The following is a 20124-nucleotide window of genomic DNA, read 5'->3' on the forward strand; positions in this document are numbered from 1 at the left end:
CAGTAGAAAGCTGGAACTGATCATGTGAAAGAGAAGTAGAAGACTATTCAGTAGACTGATGGGACAGAAGATGAATCAAGGGCAGGATGGAAAAGATACTGATTCTTTCAAAGAATCAAAGGGAAAGAGTGACCAAAACACTGTGTATATAGGCTCGAGAGTCCATATTGGCAGACATTGATACAACAGTACCTCAAAGGATGGCCATCCAGCTTTACAAGGACTTTGGAAGTTACAAGCCTTAAGATCTCCATTCAAAAAACAACAAAAATGCTGTAAAAGCTAGCAATTAAGAATATTTTAGACTTCAAGATCAATTTAGGGAAAGACACTTAAAAACACCAAAATTAAGGCTGTTTCACTTAGTTTAGCTATTTGATTCATGCATGTTATAATTTCATTTTTAGTTATATGATTACATAATATTCCTTTCATAAACTCCCTTGTCATACTCCAGTGCACAGAATGAAACTTTTCTGAGGATGACCAAGGACAGTGTAGTTACACAAGAGAATCATTGTAGGATTCCTGAATCACTTGCTGAAGAACTTGGGATGTGGATAGTGAGTAAGTCTGAGACTGCAGGAAGAAGATGAAGAGAGGCACTGTGGAGGTTGAGGAACACTGCACACAGACGAACTGGATTGTATTCCTGTTTCTGTCACAAGGTTTCCACACAATATGAGGAAAAGCCATTTAATTTACACTAAACAAAGTATGCCACTAGGTGCTTCTTACTCTGTCCCTTCTCTGCTTGAGACTCTGGTGTCTTGAATTCAAGCTCAAAGAGCTAGAGCTGAAGTCAGCAGGAGCTGTGATTTTAACATAAAAAGTGTTGTAATGCTGTCTAAACCAATGTTTACTGAAAGATATTGCAATTAATGCAAAAAGTTCATCCAGTCATCTGAGCTTTCCAAGTTTTTCTGATAAGACAGGAAATCTGCTAGTCACTAGACTGCTGTGAAGTTGAATTAATTAATGTTTGTGAAACATCTGTATGCTACTAAGTCAACATTCATAGAAAAGTCCACAAGGGATCTGATAATCTTCTCTTCAAACAACTTCTGAATAGCATGCAATAAAGTCTGCAGAACCTGAGTAGCCATTCTTTAAATATCATCAGAACGCAAAAAAAGCACTGAAGAATTGCTGCTTAGTGCATTACCATTACCCTGTACAATTAATTAAGAGTATGTTGTCTATGCACAATGTCTACTCTTTGGATTAAAGACTGTGTTAAGGGGATCTTTGAAGCTTGTGCCAATCACCTTAATTACACTACTTCCTCAATTTTAAGAGTTTGGCTTGGAAACACTGCTTCCTGTGTACCATATAGAGAGCATATAAATACATATGAACTTACCATCATACTTTGCTAGGACTGCCTGGACATCTGCATATGCTTGCAGTTCCAACAAAGCCTCTAGCAGGTTTTCATGGATATTGAACATGCTGAGCAGAGGAAACTCCTTCATCAGCTAAAATCAGCAACATATAAAAGAGTTAGATTATTAACATGGAAAAGGGTTTCTTGTTCAAAATTCATTGAAATAACCAACAACAAGATAAAACTGCTCAGATCCTCTTGTTCTTGGCTCCTTACTGGATTTCACTATTAACTCAGAAACTTCTGAGCTCTTAATGGACACTTGGTCAGGTTTCTTGACAAGACATGCTTTCCACAGGATGCAATTAGTCAAATCCAAGCCCATAGCTGCCTGAACACAACTCCCCTTCAATTAGCAGGTTTCTTCAAAGGGAAGAGTTATCTTATTGTACTGGAAAAGAATCTTCAACAATATAGCTCATGTATATTGTAGTAAGTAATCCAGCACTTCTCCAGTGTATTAGCAGAAAAAAACAGAAAATACATTGAAAAAAAACATACATAGGTATAGATATTCTCTCTCTATATATATAAAGAAAAGGCAGCAAAAGGAAAGGTAAAGTATATACAGATCTAACACTATAAATAACTGAAGAATCTACCTTGTGTGATAAACTTTATGAAATGAGCAGTTAAAAAAATCTATATTGTTTTACACATAAGTGCCTTTACTTTATGAACCCTTCAATAGATACCAGGAATTTGTTCTTAGACATCCTCAGTTCAATGTCTGCATAGATTCAAATGACTGAAGCTGATATTGTATCGCATTTCCTTTCTGAAGCCACACTTTATAGAAGCATCCACATTTTTAACTGCAGAATTGATTAATTACTATTTTTTATTCTGAGTGATTTTCTAAACAACTGAAGTGTTAAAAAGATCCTTGTTTCCTTGTGTTCTCTTCATGGTTGTTAGACTTAAACTGCATGCATGATGTATATTCATCACAAAAAAAAGGATTCACACAGTATAGAAATTGTATAGTTGATATAAACACTGTTCCTCAGGAACTTGCAGGGGAACACTGTAATTCACAGTTTGTTTGAGATAGTTTATGAGAACCTAAATACTACAGCAAAACAAGTAAAGAAATTATTCAAGGCCAGCATTGCTCAACTTGAAAATATTAAATTAGACATCAAAACACTGTCATTTAATAAACCTGCCTTTAAAGATGCAAAGAGACATACTGATGAGAACTAGCAATTATTAACCTCCAAACAGGTAACATAAACAAAAATAACCTAGGCTTGAAACAAGAGGGATGGAGATTCAGACAAGAACTTTAGAAAATGAGAAACAGGTAATGCACTAGAGCTTCTTCACCCTGTGAAAGAAGCAAACTTAAAGGGTAAATAGAGATGCAAAGCTCAGCTGATGTCTTCCTTGAGCTAATGGTCTGGCATAAGGTAACTTAGGAATTATTCTGACCTTAAAGGGTAAGGATGTCTAAATTTGGCTATGTGGGCACTATCAACTGTAGTTTGAAGATTATTAAAATATCGAAGATGAGGACAGCAGTGTTTGTTTTAACATTATACAAATTTCTCATGAGAATCATGATCACTGAGACATTAGCTGAAAGAGTTCACTGATTTTTTGACGCTAGTGGCACAGGGATGGACATAAAGCTCCTAGTTTCAATGGCAGGAGCTGAGCCTGTAAAAAAAAGCACAAAACTGCATAGTTTTTCTCCTTCTCCACTTTCCCAAAAGCTGGACCACAGGCCTTCATGCTTATCTGGGTAAGTGGAAAGAGTTCACAATAAAATAAAATTCAAGTCGTTGCTCATTAACAAAAATAACTGCAGGTTATTTCAAATTCAAATAATTGGAGTAATCAGATAAGGATCAAGCATACAGCCCACTTCTCTTCATTCTTGACCTTACTCACTGTTGTATTTTTGACTGAAGAAGCTACTATTTGGCAGAAAAAAGCATGACAGAATCTGTCCCTACCTACATAATGATTTAAAGTTCAGAATTAATATATTGCAAAGAAACCCCTCCAAGGGATTATGAAAGATTATCCCTGCTCAGTGAGAATGAATAATGGCTGGTAGGGTAACATTCCCTCCATGAGTGAAGAAAAGGGAAGAACTGCAGCTAGTTATAGATACACTGTGGCCAGTAAAAGCTCTTGCTCTCCTTCTCCATTTCCAGCTGACATCACTTACTGATTATTTTTTTCTATTTTTAATCAGGTTCTGTCGGAATGATAAACCCTGCTGAAGACAGCAGCAGAATAAAGGTCACTGTCTGGACTGCCAGGCCAGCAAACTGACAAGTGTTAATAAAAGTTTAATTTGGGAAAGGTCAAACTTTAAGAAGGCCAAGCCATTTATAATGAACTGAATTACAAAAATAAAACATCTTTATTTTAAGTAGCCACTCAGCTATTGAAACACTGACTCTGCACAAATGACAAAACACTTGCTATTAAAAAAAGAGAAAAAAAAAAAGAGGATGTGAGCCTACTTCTCTGACATGTCAGGATGTATGCAGTTTTCACTGCAAATAATTTTTAGTCACAGTAAAAGTCTGAGTTGCTTTTTAAAAAACTTCCCACAAAGTAAAGCCACTTAGATGGAAGAATACTATGAGAGGTTGTCTCACAGACATCAGTGAAAGGAAACACTGAGGGAGAAAAAAACCCACCACAACAGTTGCAACACAGGCCTGTGTCAGGTCAGGCCAAATACTGTCACAGAGTGCAGGCTGTGAGCCTGCTCCCTCCCCAGCAGATGGAGAGGGAGGCTGGCTCATACTCAGCCCAGAGATGTGAAGATGGGCACAATACACCTGAACATGAGATGAAAGTGCCCTTGAGTTCTCCAGACCCTTGCAGAATCAAGCTCTAACCTGGACTCCAGTTTACAAAGCATATACTTCCTGTTGTATGCAAAGATTTTTTTTCTATGAAGCTACAAACTAACATGTGCCAAATCTTCTGGCTTAAACTTCTTTATTTCCCTTTACATCTTTACCATACCTGACAAATACTTTAAATTCAGTAGCAAGTACTGCACTTAAAGAAAAGACAAAGACTCTGTTGTCATCTTTCTCTACACCTCAAGATCTCGAGACAGTCATCAAATTCAGTACTCAAGATTTGTCACCAAAACCACAACAGCTCTTTACATATACACCAGCTCCCCTGAGCAAAGCTTATTTTCACAGCATATGAAAACACACCACGTGTCCCTGAATTTACTCTCTTACAGTATAAAGATGTTCAAACAACTACCAAATCTGTATTCACAAGTATTCACTTTGAACTTACATTGGTCAAAATACTTTCTAGTGATGAATTTCAGGACTGGGGCTGGGTTATCCCATATTCTGTTCTAATTGCTCTCCATGTTTGGAGGGAAATAGGTAAATTTGTAGAAAGAGAAATTGCTTTCCATTGAAAGATTTATTAAATATACTTCAAATATACAGAAATGGTAGCTTTTGCAGATAATTATTAGGTTTCTTAGATAAATAATATTTTGAGATTATAAATTCACAGAAAAATTCTGGAAAATAAGTATGACACAACTGAAAGTCTTATCACTAGTCCTGGGAGGGCTGTATTTCCAGACTCACCCCAAACCATATTGCAGGGTGTAGGTTCAACAATTTCATGATGGATATTAAGATTTGATTATCACAAAAAATGTTTTATGGTACAAGGAAATCCACAATTGATTTATTGGATGAGGAATAAGTTTTATCTCCCAAAGAATAGCTCAATGAACAGGACTCTCTTTCCTGAGAATATTTCATTCATCAGCATTTTCTCATTTACATATTATTTTTGAAACAGTTTCAAGAAACGTAGCTTAACTGCTGCATCCGTTATTGTCCCTCTGATGACATTAACATCGTGCATCAATTAGCAATGATACATTATTGTGTAGAAAACAGATTTAAGCTTTAATGCCTACAACTAGAGAATGGGACTCTAGAGAATACAGAGGTGGATAAATGAGTGATCTTAAATATAACCTGGTGTTGATACATCTATTCTCCTCTGCATTATGACATTATGCACGGTCACATATTTTACTGGCAGCGCACGCAACCACTCATTGCTGCTCATACTCCTATCTTCTCAACAAAGAAAGAGAACCAATTTTAGATCAATATATTCAACTAAATGCATTCATAGATATGAGAAGTGAATTCAGCTTAAAATGAAGAAAAAGCAGTAAGTAGAAAAATCCATCGCAAACAGTAAAACTGTTGCAGCCTTTATGTCTAGTGCACCTGTTCCCACAGCAGTTACCTGAAATGATAAAATCTATCTCCTGAAAAAGGAATGACTGAGGCTACCATTTCCCAGGTGTAACTGGCCACCACTATTGAAGGATCAAGCACACAGTGTGGATAGCACTTCAAGCACTTCAACAAGCTGCTTTCTGGTATCTGACTTGTATTATGTGGTAACTGTTAACTGAACAAGATAGAATAAGCACAATTCCAACCCATTTTTGAGCAGATAAACAGAAACCTTCATGGCTGCGAGCTTCACTGTCTACACCTGAGCTTTCAGATGTCTGTGCTCTGACTGAAGTTTATGTAGGGTTTGAGGCATTTGCAACATGTTTCTCCATATTGACTAAGATACACTAATGCTTAAGTTTTTCTGCTGGCCAGCTCAGCTGGCAAGGACAGCAGGCAAGAAACACTGTCAGCAGACTAAGCCTAGCACACAGAAAGGCTCTGTAAGTATGTCAGAGGCTTAAAAATTAGGCTTACTCCTGGTCCTAAAAGTGCAACTCACGTGGGATTCATATGATGTGAACAGCCAGTCCCACAGCTGGAAATCAGCTGAAATACACGGGACCTACCTGAATTAATGTTCTCCTTAAGTACAGCAGAAGTAATGCATTTCTCCATGTGCTGCATTGCTTTTGGCAAATAATCACTGTTTTGTTTGGAAGCAGCTCCACAGTTACTCCTTCACAGCTCAGAAAGGACAGATCCTATTCTTTTGGAGCTTGGAAACAATTAGCAGTAGGATCCACATATTTTCATCCATATGGGAAATTTAGGGAATTTGACATGTCTTTTAATGTTGAACTTCAGCGTGCCAGAAAAGAGACACGGATCAAATTTATACTAACGGTGTGATGGCACAGGTATAAAATTTGCTGACATTCCATTTTTAATTTGGCAAATGTGAGTTTAGTCTTAGTGTTCCATAGTATTCAAATAACACAATTTCAACATAGGATTAAAAATGAGTCAATAGAGTGAAGAATGTCTTACTGAGTATGCAGACTCTAAGGAAATATGCTAGTATGTGCAGACTTTATGTTCTCTTAATTGGAGGATTAAAGCCTTCAGAATATGATTTGAGTTCTTTAACAGCATAATAAAATGCTGTTATTTGGACTGTGTCGCAAAAATGTGTGTATTTCAGGAATAAAGAGAATTTTAAATGCAAGTGTGGTATGAAACCAGAAGAGTACAAGTTGTTCCAAATGTACATTTACTACTAAATAGTCACAGTACACAAACCTAGCAACAGTTAAAAACTATAGTAATGTTAGTTACATCAAAGATTAGTAACTTTGAGGTATGACAAGAAATACTCACAGTCCTCTTCAAAACATTCCTTTATTACCATAATCTCAAAGTACTTTTGGAGAAACTTTGTCATATATTTATAAACAGATTTTTAACTGAAATTAAAGTGAGGAAATTATCTAGTAGCTCAACAAAGGGTTAGGAGATTCCAGAGAAATGGAAGAGCATAATCAAAGGACAATACAAAGCCCTGAATATGGAGTGATACAAGAGGACAGTCTGGCTCCTACTCAGACTATTCTATCTTAATAGAATCACAATGCTGGAAACCCATAATTTAAATGAGAAACATTAGTATCAGGTTTAGGTAGGTCACTAAATTCTAATTTTTGAGGCTTTTGGGCAGGATCACAGCTGTACCAAAAAGTAAGGAGTCCGAGTCTCTTGCAGGTAAAGGGAAAGGATAAACACTACAGTGGAGTCACAGGAGACTCCCTTATCTTTAAGAGCCCATTCAAATGAGGGATAACCCATAACATACAGATCTGTGATAAACCACCACATTTGAATATACAGCAATATGGAAATGTTAAAACCAGCAACTATCACTTGGCATGATTGCATTGCTTGTGTGTTAAAATAAGAATTAACTAAAAATACTATTCTGTGGTCAACACTGGCAAGTATCACTTGAAAACAGCAACATTCTTCTAAAATCTATTAGATAACTCTTGGTCTCATCTAACTAAAAGATACTTTTCCTTCAAATTTTAATAAATAGTACTAAAGTACTATTAACTGCTACAGATGTTAATAACTCTAGAATCCCACTCAAGACTGAGCAGTATGCTTAACATGAGCTGTGTAACACAAGCCAAAGAATCTGACTTGCTAACCCTTGCCTCAAGCACAGAAGTATTTGGGAGACTCAAACAGTAGCTGCCTTAGGCAAGCAGCTGCAGAAGTTGTGCTGTTAGGTTGCTAAGGACAATAACATCATTATTAGCAATTAGTACTCTTTCTTAAACATAGCTTGATAATTCAAGGTGCAGAACACTGTCCTGGCTGTATTTTCCCATTACTTGAGAGCAAATCAGCAAAGCCTTCAAGAGTACAGAATTCAAGAAAAACAGAAACAGAAAACCTGACCAGAAAACCTAATTGAAAGCCCAGCTAAAGTGGTTGTCAAGAAAGTATGCTAATTTTGCAGAACCACCAGCAAACCAGCAAAATCACTAAAACTGCTAGTCTGGAAAAAATAAAAACCCTTTTCATTAAAACTGATTTAGTATGGTTGAGTACCCTTTTGAAGCCTTCAAGTGACATAACCTCATAAATAATTTTAAATGCTCAGGGCAATCTCAGTGTTTAAACAACTTAACATGCAGCCTACTGATAAGCTGCTTAGGTACTGATAATTCCTTTGCATGTCTCCTATGACATTTAGCCAGAGGTGGCTACTGAGATAAACACAAACCCATCCAACTGAAATATCCTCATCAAGTTCTCAGAGATAGGTACTTAGACTTCTAGGTCTTCAGTATGACCTGAAAAGTATTTTCTCCACAGATATGACTCATCACAAAAATAAAAATGTACTTTTTTGACCCTTAAAAAGCATTTTGGTTTCTATCCTTATTCAGAGCTGAAGAAAGACCTGGAGGGTCTCTCCTCTCACTAAACCTTACTTGTTTCTGAACAAAGCTGCAAAGCATGGGGCAAGTTGCAATTCCACTGTGTCTTCAGAAGAGTACAAGGCCATTAGGTAGGGAATACACTCAGAATGAGTTTCTTTCATCTTCTTTCTAAAAAAGGATGTGACTAGGAGCTGCTGTTCACTTTTTCCATTAGCACGCCTTCTCGCCTTCTACCTGCGACCCTTCCCTTTCATAAAGATACCCTCTTTGAAAGCTTTCTCCACAGGCCAAATGTTCTCCAGAACAACCCCAAGAAGCTAGAATTAATTTGACAACTCACTTTCTTTCACGATACATTTTCACCTGGATACTTCAGTGATGCCAGTCAAGGGAAATACTGTGTTGATCTGCTCCTGAATGCAGCCAGTCACTGATTCAGTCACCCACCAAGCACAGAGAGGTTTGTACACCCTCCTAATCCTCTCTTTTTTAATCAGTGAAAAGCATGAAACACAAACATAGCACGCTTCTTTTTTCTTCCATTCTATTGGTGAAGGAATCATCAAAGAACAGAGGGTACAACAGGGTACCTTTGCTCATCAGCATGCAGCTACTCAGCTTGCAACACTGTCCACAATATTCAGCTGCCAGCCACCAGTAAGGACTTTCATCTCTGTACATACCAACATCATTTAGAACACATTAGCTTAAATACTACTAAGATAATGAGCACAAGTAAAACAACCAGCACTGTAAACTTCTCCTCAGGGGCAGTTCCCTCTCAGACCATATTATGTTTGGTATAAAAAGGAATAAAACTGGAGTAACTGTTGACTGGACTGGACTTATTCCAACAACATACTAATCAAAATGAGATCATAAGTTAACACAATATATACAAATAGTGACAGCTGCTGGTTTCTATAGCAAAATATAGTAAATAATTATCGTCAGAGACACAAGCAAAAGCTACACCTATGTCTGATTCAATTACCTGCTCCCATGAATATTACAGGTTCATAAGACTCATTAACTTAAGTCAGCTAAATGAATGACATCCAAGCAGCAAAGCCAGTAACAAAATACTATCTCAAAAGCAACAAAAAGGCCTACTCAATTTTTAATAAATTTTTGTTTAGAATGGATTTAAATATCTTCAATATAGTATTAAATAATATGATTTTCCTATCAGCAGTGCATATAACTGTCCTGGTTTGAGCTAGGGCAGAACAAAGTTTCTTTTTAGTAATTATACTTTTCAGTCAATTCTCCTTTATGTGACTGCACTTTCTGATGTTAACAGCATGTTTTTCAGTCAGTGTCTGCTTTTAAGACAGATAACATTCCCTGTTTATAGTTATTCCTGGAGAATGGTATGCAGAAAAGCTCTTGCTTATACTTATTCCTATAGAAACCAAGGTCACTGCTGGCTTCTGCCAAACTTCTTATGCACTGTAAATGAATGGGAGGAAAAGGGACCACACCTGTGACTCTCCTGTGGGGAGGAGCAAACTCAAAATTGCCCAAAGTATTCCACCTCGTATGTGTCATACTCAGTATAAACCTGGGGGATCATGAGGGTCAAGCTCTCTCCATCCATGGCTGCTGTCCTGGGAGGACTCCATTGAGTCTTCTGCCCTTGATCCCAACCCACACGTTCTTGAATCTGTGCATCCCTACATCCAGTTCCCATCTGCCACTGAGTCCAGAAGCCCAGTGTGAGATTCTATGACATGAGCATTATTGGAGGGGGGGGGGAATGTGATAGCAGGTTTGTATATGCATCATTATTTTCTTTTTCATCATTACTGTTTTCACTGAAGTGTGTAGTTTAGTTTGTAAACCACAATTCTCTCTCCTTTACTCCCTCTTCTCTCTCCAGGAAGGGAGAGTGGTTAGCAGAGAACATCTGTCATTCCTTTAATTGCCAGCCCAGCATTAAAACTTCACAATAACCATAAAATCAAAATCTTATTTAGGTAACCAACAACTTATTTTCTTTCCATTAAAGTGTTTTAAGCAGGATCTTAGACTTTTCTTACATAAAACTCAAATAAGACAATATAATCCATCAGTAATGTCCTCAAGATGGCCTCATATGTGCAATGAATTAAACATACTCAAATATTTTATTTTTTCAAAGTGGCAAAGGCTCACTACATCCCAATCATATTTCCCAGATGGTGTCACAAACCTCTTAACACTTCATTTCCATCATGTTCCATGTCTTGAGAAATCTGTTTTCAATCTTTCAAACACAAACAGGGCCTCCACCCTCTGTCCCCTGATGCTAGATTCAGCAGTCCCCAGCCAACATGTTCTTCGTATTCCTTTCAGGGTAAATAAATTCATCTCCTCCCTCATCCATCACACAGAAACCTTTAATAACACGTTCATGTTCTTCAAACTTCTTCATTAGTATATTATTTATGTCTTCTATGAAGAAATGGAGGATATGTAATCATCAAAAATAAGTAGCTCTAAGTCAATCTAAAAAAAGTATCTAAAAAGCTGGGTTGACCTTCCTCTCACTCCCACTGTACTGGACTTGTGACCTGGAGATACTGCTGCTCTTGTATTTCATCTAGGGATTTTCCAATTCTCAGCTCTGCTGGCTCAGAATGGCAAGCTCTAGAGGCATCTAAATTCAGTTCTGAGGATCTGGCTCATTGGCTCTGTGTAGAAAAATATTGACTGCATTGATCTGAGTTGAAGTTCTAGATGCTGAAATTATATCTTTATACATGCTTTGTCTTGCATACAGTCCTTTCATTTTACCAAAACATTCCTATTGAGATTGTTTTCCATCCTTCCAGTGCATAAAAAACCATGACTCTGGGTCTCCCTGTCATTGTTGCCTTTTGAGATTCACATTGTACTTAACACACAATATTCTCTCCAGTGCCAGTGCCAGAATACAATATTTTTTATAATCAAGCATTCTGGGTCTCACTTTGCATAGGAAATCTAGGACTAGATAGACCACCCAAGTCCTTGAATCTAGTGCTCTGCATAGACAGTTAAGCACACACATTGACATAGAAGAAGGCTTCACAGAGTGTTTGTTCCACATAGCCCTATCTACAAATAATAGAACACATTCAGTAAGCTCCAGAAGTTATTATAATTATGATGTGTGCTATGAATGTGAAAGTCAAAATTCTGTGTTTCTTGTATATTTATGCCAGAACTTAGAATTCCAATGTTTGTCTGCAAACATTTCAGTATTTTACCTCAGAGTGCCTGTGTAACAAAATTTATGAAGAATCAGTGGAGCTGACTGGACTGAAATCAATGTTTGTGAAAACAACATTCTCCCAGCTGACCACGATACTGCAAAACCAGGTCTTTCTTCCTCATCTCTTCTCTCACACTCCTAGCTGTACAATGGCTGGATTTTTGACAAGTTCTTTTTCAACACCTCTGTCTGGGAGCCTAGCGATTCTAGAGAGTGAGAGCTGTGTGCCTGAAAAACCCCAGCTAAAGACAGGAACCAAAGTTATTCACCACTTGCCATCTGGTAGATTATTCAGGATGAGGACTTCCATTATTAAGATGAATTCTCCTCAATATTTTCATATCCATGAGTGCCCCAGTTTCAGCAGAAGATGGTGAGTGCTGAGTTCAAAGCTGGCAGACATACTTGCCCTACTGCTACTGATGCAAATGCCTAAGCTCCAGAGAAAATCACTTGTCTTTTTATGTTAAAAATCCCACTGACCATGCATCTGAGCTGCCTAAAACATGCTTTACAGTTGCTTCAGTCTTCAATGAATGATTCCATCTTGTGCATTTAAAATGTAGCTCCTTCTGCTTAACTTGCAGAACTCAATACCTTGCCATATTGATCTCTACATCACTTTTGTGGGACATGGAAAACAAAGGGTAAGAAAGCAAAACAGAGGAAACCAGTATGCAGCTTCACTATCACCTGCCCAGAACTCTAGGGTTCCATTCCTCCTTTTGTCATAGACTTGCTATTTCTGTTGAGGCAAGTCACCTCAAACAATTGTGTTCCAAATCTGCATCCAGGGAATCTCACTTGTGGAAATGCTGGGCATTTGCAGCTTACTCTAAACTTGAGCATTTTTCATACTTGAAATGTATACAGTGCCTTATGTGCTGCCCCTCCCATCACCCCCCTAAATGCTAGTTTGGTGTTTCAAGATAGTAGCTTTGTAGTTTACTGACTCACAACTACCATTGCTAGCTCCCCTTCCCACAAAACAGGGGTATAATCATCCCCCATCTTAGAGGGAAATCAGTTCATTACAGATTAATTATTTAGTTTTGACTTCTCAGTAATACGTTTTGCATGAATAAATAATGCTGTCCTCAGGTCTGAATACTGTAATGTAAACAGTGCACAGAGACAAACTGCTGCTCTGCAAGGGGGAAACAAAACACTTAGGACCTGTTTATTAAGATAGTAGCATTTGTAACTGACTTCAGAAAAAATGTCATGCAACTTCATAATGAAATAATTAAACGCTGCCCTCCACTGCACATGTACCAGGATGGGAAATTTAGTCTGTATGGGCAACCATCCCTCTGGTATTTTACAATTTCAGAGTGTTGCTTTCGCAAGCTTATAAATAATCTCTAAATTTAAACTTTATGTATATTACAAATAATAAATTACTATCAGCAGCACTGCATGCAGCAGGAATGGATACTAACTGGTAAGCAAATGCATATAATTTCTATGCTACTATTATAAAGGTATCACATGTGAAACAAATCCAAACTCACATCTCTCATCATTTTCACTGCTTCCCTGGTCCTTCCCAGCTTTCTTGCACACATTGCCAGCCTCCTCTTAATATAAACTAACACATTGGTGTCCCTTCCTGTGTAAGAGAAAAAGAAACAGCATTAAGATAAAAACAATTAATACAAGAGCTCATTTAATATTCCAACACAAAATGAAACATAGTTTTCTCGCCATTTTTTGTTACTCACTATCATAAATGCTTTCACGATAATTTTAATAAAAAATGCTGGTTTAGATGTGGAATAACATCACTGAAATCAATGGAATTATTCCAGACAGACAATGGTATAAAGGAGAACCCATGGCTTTACAGTACAAGCAGATCTGAAGGTACAGAGAATGCTATAGTGTATTGACTAGCAAGTGAGGCAAGGAGAACCCTATGAAGTTATCATTGGCACAAAACTCTGTGATCACACACACAGCATTAAATTACTTACCAGTTCACATACATGGCTGAGCCAAGAGCATCCATGAAAATGCATGCTACATCCTGCCCTTTTTGTAAGTTGTGATGTACATACTTAATATATAGATGAAAAATACGAAAACAAATTTTTGCCTTTTAAAAGTCTTTTTCCTTAATGATTTAAAGAAAAGAAGTACACCCTGAAGTTTCTGTTTCCAGAGCCTTTACTTGTTATCCAACTATCATCTTCAAATTCCTCATCCTGTTAATTATGGGTCGCAAATTAAAATGTTTCAGATATGACAACCCAATGTGTTGGAAGATGCCCTAACAGCAAAGACGATAGAAACTAAGCAGCTGCAATAATTTTCCCCTTGGAGCATTGTTATTCTTTTCACTTCTCATTATCTTCCCTATAATTCCAATGTAAACTCTTAACATGCTTCTGGACCAACAGGAAATGTGTGGACAGCTAATCATCTATAAAATTACTGTATTGTGACAATATAAGACACCTGCTACAAATTATCTTTGTGTATCATATGTAAAGACTTTGGTCTGTTTCTAACATTTTCAGCTCTTTCATAATAAGAACAAGATGTGTGCTGAAAACATTCCAAGTACCTACAAATTGCTTTAAAGCTGTGATTACAGTTTTCAAAAAGATTAAGCAGCAGTTTGAAAGGTTTGACTTTAGAAGAAAAAATAACCAAAGGAGGGAAGAAATTTTTTCATCTGTATTTTAAATTATGTAATTCCTTATCTCTGTACTAATACCTATATATTTAATAAAACATGTTTATGTTGTGTAGCTACAAGGTATGCATTTCGGGCCAAGTATCTTTTCAGTCTTTTCAGACGGAATGGTCAAAAGGCACTTACTAGGAAATCAAGATAGCCTTTCAGACCAAAATTTTCTAAGATAACTAAGAAATTACATAGTGTTGTTCACCTGTGAACTTGAAGCCCCTGTGTCCAAGGCACCACCTGAGGCTCGAACTTCTCTAACTTCTGTGGGTTCACATTTACATCATCAAGAAGAGGTGAGGTGGTATAGAGAAGTGTGATGATCCTCCTCAAGCCCCAGTCAAAGCTGGCAGTCACTTTTCAGCCCATCCTGCTCTGTGGCAAGTTATTTAATTTGTTGTTGATTTAATTTGTTTAATTAATTTAACTCACTGCTTCCTTTGCTGTAATACTGAAGGTTCACGGTGTCATATTTGAGGATGACAGTAGCCATCTAGCACACAGGTTACAGAGACACCATACTTGTATTTGCCTGCACAAACTTAACCAAGTTATCTTGGACATTGTTTTATTACACTTACTGTGTATTTTAATATAATTGGTGCTCAGGATGGATTGAGTTAACAAATGAAGGTTTAACAGGCAGCCATAAGCTTGGTAGGGCCTGAAAACTGCTTCAAGGGCTCAGATGCTTTATTATTTTTAGTTTCTTCAAAAACAAGCAAATCACCCTAACTCCATTTTATAATGAACAAACATTTAAAATACTACCCTCAAGCTTTATAAAACCTCAAGTTTTCAGGTACAGACTTGTGTACACTTTTGAAAGCAAGAGATCACAGACAATCTCAATATGTACAATTTTTATCAGTAATCTTCAAATTATGTGAGATAGCCAAAGGCTGTGAGTTCAGGTCCTAAGAACACCAAAGAAGCCCAAAGCATGTCGGTGCTTGCACTTATGTTATTAATTGGTATTATTTTTTCCCAAGGTGGACACTGTAGACTTTAAATAACTGTTTGCTTTATCTTTTTGTTCATTGACTGACAGTGAACCCTCATGTATTTTCTTAGGTTTAAGCATCATTTAATAAATATAATTACAGTGGCTAAACCTGCTTAGTCAAAACTTTAAGAAAAATCTAGACTTTCAATTAGAGCACCGTATTATTCCAGCTGTTAATTTTAATGCTTCTGTGACCTTTCTTAATATATGCTTTTCAAATGTCACACTGGTTAATGGGTCTCATTAACTTTTACACAGAACAATGTAATGTATGTATTTACCCTCACAGCTGATGGGAAAATCTGGTGAAGCATCACTTCACTCCATTGCTGCCTTTTCACAATATGACTCCAAGTTTTCAAAATGACTAAAGGCAATTCATTGTTACTTTCTAAAACAGCATCCAGCATTTTCTGAATATCAGATCTCTTTTGGCTCTACTGCCTTTTATTTTCTATTAAGTGCATGCTACATATTTTCTGCCCTGATAAAGAAAAGGTGCACCTGTAACCTCTGCATTGCTTGCTAGCTCAGCAACTGAATGAAGCAAAATCACTGAAACAGGACAGTCTGGGTCTAGGGCCATAGTCCAGCCCGTGCTAAACACCAAGTACATATTTCTGAGGGGGAAACAAAAAAAAAAACCAAAAAAAGAAACAACAAACCAAACCAGAATAAAACAAAATAAACAAACAACCCCTCCAAACAAACAAAACAAAATAAAACAAAACAAAAGAAAAAAACCCTCAAACCAACCAAACAAATAAAACTCACGACGAACTTCTTGGAACTTCTGTCCCTTTAGAAATCACTGTTTCCTTCAAAGAAACTTACTGTGTTGGGCTTCATACTGTGCACCATGGTGCTGTAACTGCTGACTGCGCCTGTAGCAGCCCTCTCCTGCTTTCAGAGCTTGTTTGAACAGCTTCTCTGCTTCTACAATGGTTGTTGCTTCCTCTTCAGCCAAAAGAATATAGGCAGTAGCACACCTGCAAAAGTACCAAGAGGAAAAACAAATCATACTGCTGATAAGATTGTTCTTTAAACAAAAACAGAATTAATTGTGCTCCTGCTACCTCCAGTTGCATTTCAGAGTCATCAGCTGAGGAATTGGAAACAACTGGTCAGGGTGAAAACAAGATTCCAGGCACTAGTACTTGCTCGGCTACCCAGCTGGAAAGCAGCTGGGCAGAAGAGGACTTGGGTGTCCTGGTGGACACTAAGTTGAACATGTGCTGGCAATGAGGAGTGTTACCAACAGGCTGAGACTCTTCCCCTCTACTAATCACTGGTGAAGCTACACCTGGAGTGCTGTGTCCAGTTCTGGGACCTCCAGTACAAGAGGGACATGGACATATTAAATAGAGTCCAGTGATGGGCTTGGAAGATGAGTAAGAGACTGAACCATCTCACATATAAGGAAGGGCTGAGAGAATTGGGACTGTTCAGTCTGGAGAACAGAAGGCTCTGGGGGTTCTCTTTAGTGTTTCTAAGTATCTGAAGGGAAAGTTCAAAGAGGATGGAACCAGGGTCTTTCTAGATGTGTTCAGTAAAAGAACCAGAGGCAATGGGCACAAACTGAAATAAATGAGGCTCAGGAAATTCTTTTTTACTGTGAGTGTCAGAGCACTGGCATGTATTGTCCAAGGAGGTTGTGGAGTCTCCCTCCTTGGAGACAGCCAAAAGCCATCTGCACTTAGTCCTGTGAAACATGCTGCAGGTGGCCCTGCTTGAGCAGGGGAGTTGAACAAGATGACCTCCACGGGTCTCTGCCAACCTCAGCCATTCTGTAATTCTGTGATACATGAGTAGAACAGGACAAGTTTATAGCTCACTTCTGCAGAACCCTTTTATGCTACATACTCCCTCAGTTAAACCACTCTCCATGAAGAAAATATTTTTCTCCTTCTGATGAAACACATGAAAAACAAACATGAAAAAGCACCACTTTATGAAATTCTATAATGCAGTACTATCTGACAGCAGCCTAAGGGAGTCTGCACTTCATGCACTTTGGCAACATTTATACAGTTTGCCATGCCAGTAAAGCATTAGAGCATTGAGATTTTTGTGGGCTCTCAGAATACTACACTTCTGAAAAAGAAAATAAATAATAGAGTGAACAAAAAATAGTCCCTGAAAATTACATCATATCCTCTCACACTGAAATGAGTATTTCAGGTATTTATGAGTCCCTTCTTTCTTGCCTCTGTTCAGGATGATGGAGAAATCAAAAAAGGAACTCTCCATCCCATAAATGCTTATTTTATATGCTCATCAGGAGGTAACTTAATTAACACTTCAGTGTGCTATTCCAAATCCCAGTGCTTTGACTCCTATTGTCATCATCCTAAGAATCTTAAGGGTGGTCAGCACAACATGCAGCTGTGCTTTTTTCCTCCCATTGTAGGCCTTCCTGTGATAGGCCTGTAATCATGGTTAAAAATTACTGCAGCAAGCCCCCTGCCTTAAGCTATCAACAAATGGATTCTTAAATGACAGAAAATAAATGTTAATGTTGTTGTCACTCACTCATTCAACTCCAAAGCTTCATGTGCTGCAGAAATTCGGGCTTGGGGGTTTCTCTCTCTCCAGGCTTTTTGCATTACTATTCAGTTAAACAAACAAAAACAAACAAAAAAACAAAACAAAAAAAAAAGCAGAACAGGGCCATATCAGTCATTACAGCATTAAGAAGTTGAATCTACTGCATTATAACAACAGAATTCATTGCTCTCAGCCTGACTCCAGAGCATTTCAAAGAGCTCAGTGATCACTGAAAAGATACGAAATAAACATAAGCTGCTGTCCCAAATACTCAGCTTTATTCTTTCATAATAATTAAACTTTTTCCATCTTAAAATCTAGCTGACAGACCATGTCATCTGCACTGTCACATACAGAGGTCATAAGCAGCTTTTTCTTCTTGGTGAAGTAGATTCCACATGGGAAAAAAAAAAAAAAAAGTAAGAATAGTTGGGATTCTTATTCTAGTTTTCTATTTCCTTGCTGTTTCCTATGCTGTTGTTTCAGGTGAATGTTTTATGAAAACAACATCCAGGCTAATCAGACCACATCATACTTAGCTCACTGAATTTAGAAAACAGGATTAATGTTTATCATGTCAAAGCAGCACGTTATGTTTGCCTTTGTAATGATGTTCTCAGAATGGAGCACCCAACTGTCAGTATCTCCTTTCCCAAGAGACAAAGACAGTTTATCTCTTCAGAGGCAAATTCTGATGACTGAAACCATTGTTGCACATTTTTAGCAGATCTAAAGTCTACACGTGGATGTAATAGCAAAGCTTTAATACAACCAAAGCTGCTTACATCACATTCACCTGTGTGTCATTCCCATTTCTCACAGAGCTTCTAACACCAGGGAATGAAACACAGGACTTAAGTTTTACATAAATTCTCTCTCATCTATCAACAGTAGACTAAATGGGACCTGGGTATTGTAACTCAACATACTACACTGTAGCTGAAGGCAAATTAAGCTATACATGTTTGAAGCCACTGCAAGAAACAGGAGGAAAAAAAAAGTCTTAACATTTGCAAATGGTATCTTGAATGACTTCAGCAACAAAGGAGGACAAAATAGTGACACAAATTACAGTTTATACCTATATAGAAACTTGTTCATATCTAGAATACTATGTCTCCAGCAGCAACAGCTTTCCAGCTGTGATTCAACTTTTGACTTTCCTTATCTACGTGGGACAACTGATGTCTGACTGCATTTTTCTTGCATTGGTTTAAAAAATTCATTAACCTAGCAAAACCAGTCATTCACAAGGTCTCTTACTAGCATCTGCAGGCCGTAAATGATCCGTGTCACATGTAAAGAATGTCTGATGGTCCTGTGCTGAAAGATTCATATCGTAGTAAGTCAGAGGTTCTCTCCCTGTTACCCATGTATACCTGCAAACATGTCAACAAAGAGACATTTCGGTCAACAAGATCACCTTTGGCAAAATGGATCCAAAAAAGAATCTTAGGTGTTAAGAGATGGGCATAGCCTACTAAGCTTGCTCAGCCAATTTCCTAAGCCACATACACTGGATTTCACTATACTGGGATGGAGTGACAGTAGCTGTACTAAGCTAACAATGATATTGGAAAGTATATGGTGGAAAATGTTAATATACATACCCAAACATAAGTGAAATCTAGATATAGTTCATTAGGTTGTTTGCTATAACTATTTTGAACAGAATTACTTTGTTAACAGTAGCAGCCACACTACATTTAAGATCTCTTTTTTCATAAGATCACCAAAACCTGCAGAAATAACAAATGCATTAATCTGAATTTAAATTCCTTTGCATTCAGAAACATTTTCTGTAATTCTACAAATTACAGAAAAACCTGGCATGAGCATGTGTTCACAGTTGGTTTTGGTTTTCCATTTCTGAGTTAGATTAATGGAAAAGTGCAATTCAAGTCCTTAATGGAGTATTATGCCTGAAACAGGAACATCATAGCACTTACCGATTATATTCAGCTCCTCTGAACAGATTTAAAGGATTTCGCCAGACCTTGCATTCTGTCAAAAACAGAAACACACAATAATGAATCTCTCCCATTTTAGAACTGTACTCAAGGTTTATCAGAAACACCAGTTCCCTTCTAATGAG

The 20124-nt window shown here is 37.5% G+C and overlaps 1 protein-coding gene across 2 annotated transcripts in view; it reads right to left on the reverse strand.

The window, feature by feature from the left end:
- Window positions 1-20124, reverse strand: part of ST7 (suppression of tumorigenicity 7) — a 142665-nt gene that overhangs the window by 30320 nt on the left and 92221 nt on the right. For both annotated transcript variants that reach the window (XM_030465311.1, XM_030465316.1), the window contains exons 4-9: window positions 19979-20033; window positions 19293-19408; window positions 18015-18090; window positions 16317-16471; window positions 13299-13396; window positions 1364-1478 (exon numbers count right to left, since the gene is read on the reverse strand). In XM_030465311.1, coding sequence (XP_030321171.1) covers window positions 1364-1478; window positions 13299-13396; window positions 16317-16471; window positions 18015-18090; window positions 19293-19408; window positions 19979-20033 — 615 coding nt within the window. The remainder of the gene's footprint in view (window positions 1-1363; window positions 1479-13298; window positions 13397-16316; window positions 16472-18014; window positions 18091-19292; window positions 19409-19978; window positions 20034-20124) is intronic.

Source organism: Calypte anna, chromosome 1, assembly GCF_003957555.1.
Source record: "Calypte anna isolate BGI_N300 chromosome 1, bCalAnn1_v1.p, whole genome shotgun sequence".
NCBI lineage: Eukaryota > Metazoa > Chordata > Aves > Apodiformes > Trochilidae > Calypte > Calypte anna.